Source organism: Pteropus alecto, unplaced genomic scaffold (assembly GCF_000325575.1).
Source record: "Pteropus alecto unplaced genomic scaffold, ASM32557v1 scaffold40, whole genome shotgun sequence".
Lineage (NCBI taxonomy): Eukaryota > Metazoa > Chordata > Mammalia > Chiroptera > Pteropodidae > Pteropus > Pteropus alecto.
The window spans coordinates 20,286,843-20,289,672 of NW_006431919.1; the positions used below are offsets into that span (position 1 = coordinate 20,286,843).

A 2,830-nucleotide genomic window follows, 5' to 3' on the forward strand; every position below is an offset into this window, starting at 1 on the left:
GCCATACGGTCTGTCACGGCTCCTCAGCTCTGTCCTTGTAACGCAAGGGCAAGCGGAGCAGGGCAGTGTTGCAGTAAAACTTCACTTACAGAAACAGGGCACGGGATAGATTTGGTCTGTGGGCTTTAGTTTGCCAGCTGCTGCTTCAGAGCGGGCTGTTAACGTCTTTACCGCTCCTGGAAGGGTTCTGCCAGCTCTGGTGGCCTTCACCGGTTGCACAGAGTTGCTAGTATACCAGTTGACGACACCTGTAGTTACGTGGAATGTGGCTTCTTTCCAGCGGACGCCCGTGGTCTACTGCGTGAGGTTAGCCAGGGCCCTCGTGGACGACTACTGCTGCCTGGTGCCGGGATCCGTCCAGACGCTGAAGCAGATATTCAGTGCCAGCCCTCGCTTCTGCTGCCAGTTCATAACTTCCGTCACTGCGCTTTATGACCTGTCGTCAGGTAAATTTTAAACACGTTGTTGCCATTAAAGAAGCTTCAGCCGATTGCCAGTTTTATTTCCACTGAATACTCAAGTGTAACGTCCAGTGAACGTTTTGGCCGTTTTTTCCCTCTGAAATGTGCATTTTAGGCTGAAAGCTAGAGGAATAGGCTGCCTGGACTTGTGGAATCGGCGCCAGGAGCTGTCCTCAGTGATTCGCACTTGCCTGATTCAGAATGGCCCACGCGGCAGGCAGCCCAAAAGCCCAGGGTCTGGTGTCTGGGAGACATGTGGCTTTCTCCCTACACTCGACTTACTTTTTTATCCCTCACTTTTTACTTTGAAACATTTTTAAACTTCAGGAAAGTTGCGAGAATATTACAGCAGACACTCACATATCTCTTACTCAGATTTACCAGTTGTTTACCTTTACCATACATCATTCTCTCTCTTTCTCTCCCCCTCTCCACACACACACTCGCAGATATTTTTCCGTGAACTTTTGAGTTCGTTGCCAGTATCGTGTCCCACATGCTTAAGCACACGAAACACGTGTCTTCTAAGAACAAGAACATCCTCTTACGTAGCCATGACACCGTCATCGCACCGAAGGAATTAAATGTTGGCAGAATATTGTTACCTCACGTACAGTCTGTGTTCAGATTTCCCTGATTATCTCAGTAGCGTCTTTTATAGCCTCTGCTTTCCCTCCCTCTGGGGGATCAGGAGAATTCAGGGTCCAGATCAGGGATCATACATTATACAGCGTTGTCATGTCGCTTTGGTCTTTAAATCCTGAACAGTTTCCAGCATTTAAAAATACCCGTTATGACACAGACTTTTTTAAGAGTTCAAGCTTGTCGTTTTGCAGAGTGTCCCTCAGTTTGGATTGCTCTGATTGTTTCCTTATGAAAATAGTCAAGGTAAACGTTTTTGGCAGCAATGCCCCTTAGGTGGCAGTGTGTCCCCAGCGTGTCACACTGGAGATTTAAAAAAAAAAAATTTATTTACTTATTTTTACTTTAACTTTTTTAAAATTATGGTGACATAGGTTAAGGAAATCCAGTAAGTTTTAAGTGTACAATTCAACAGTAAGGCATATATGTACATTGCATTGTGTGTTCACCGCCCATAGTGAGATTTCTTTGTGTCACTATGTTTGACCCCGTTTTACCCACCTACCTCCCCTGTCAGGGATGCTTTTGAGACTTCTTTAAGAAGATGCCAGGGGAGAGCCTCACGTGGCCATTAGGTGGCATTTGACTTCAGCGGGGAGAACCTAGTGTCCCTCGTCCCTGGCGTCCCTGACGAGCAGCAGAGCCCCCTGTTCAGACCATTTTCTGCGGATTTCCAGAAAAGAAAGCCTACAGGATTTCTTTGACAGGCTGTGGATAGGCAGAGCGGGGCTGCGCCAGTTTGCCACATGGCGATGGGAGGGCCTCGCCCTGTAGGGACACGATGGCCAGCTTTCCGTGTCGGGTCCCCCCTCCTGCCCTCAGCTCCTGCCGTTCAGGGGGCCGACAGACACCCTCTTCCTCATCCTGGTCCGTTAGCTAAGCCAGCAGCTCGACAGCCTTCAACAGGCTTTTCCATGCTCAGCAGCCCCGCACTGGCCTCCCACCGCCTCCCTGATGATATTGGTTCGCCTTTTACGTGTGACTTTTTTTCCTTGCTGTTAGACGTGTTAGTTCTCAGGAGAAAGTTAGTGCAGACTCAGTGCGGACGTTCAAGTGCACGCTGCAGGCACATGCCAATTCCATCTTCCCGGAGTGGTTCGCCACCCGGGTGGCAGACAGGGCTCCGAGCCGTGCCTGCTACCAGGGTGGAGTTTTCCCCGGCACCCTCCTGGGGCTTCCTAAGAGCTGCTAATAGTGGGAACAGCATTCAGGCCTTTTGTTTTCCGCTAGGAAAGATAGAATTAAACCTACATTACAGCATCATAGGTGCCCTTTCGGTCACCTGTTATTCCAGGCCCAGGACAGAAATTGGCCTTACCATTGGGAATGGATTAATTAACACATGGAAAAGGAAATAATGTTCAGAGAACAACACTAACACTCAAGAATGGGTATGAGACAGTATTTTTCTCTTACTCCAGTTTACCAGTTCGATGTGTCAGTGATTTCTTAAACCACTTTATCGAGGCGTGACTCACATAGGACAAGCTGTGCGTATCTAATGTACGCAGCTTGATGAGTTTGGAGATACGGGAGTCACCGGGTGCCCGGCAGCGGCCCCGGAGGGCTGGACTTGGAGTCTGCTGTCAGAATGGCGGTCGATGCCGTGCTTCTGCTGACAGCACTCCTGGGGAGTCTGTGCCCTCAAAGCCACAGCAAGGAAGCAGCTCACCGAACCAGCAGAACCGCCGCTTATCCGAATGGTGCCGAGAACGCAGGTCTATCAG

The 2,830-nt window shown here is 49.6% G+C and overlaps 1 protein-coding gene across 3 annotated transcripts in view; it reads left to right on the forward strand.

The window, feature by feature from the left end:
* The window catches only part of CUNH7orf26 (chromosome unknown C7orf26 homolog), a 12,342-nt gene that overhangs the window by 2,508 nt on the left and 7,004 nt on the right, over positions 1-2,830 (forward strand). For all 3 annotated transcript variants that reach the window (XR_001516399.1, XM_006906555.2, XM_015585342.1), the window contains exon 3: positions 281-446. Coding sequence is in view for 2 of the 3 variants with exons in the window: in XM_006906555.2 (XP_006906617.1) it covers positions 281-446 (166 nt within the window). In the remaining variant the exon portion in view is untranslated. The remainder of the gene's footprint in view (positions 1-280; positions 447-2,830) is intronic.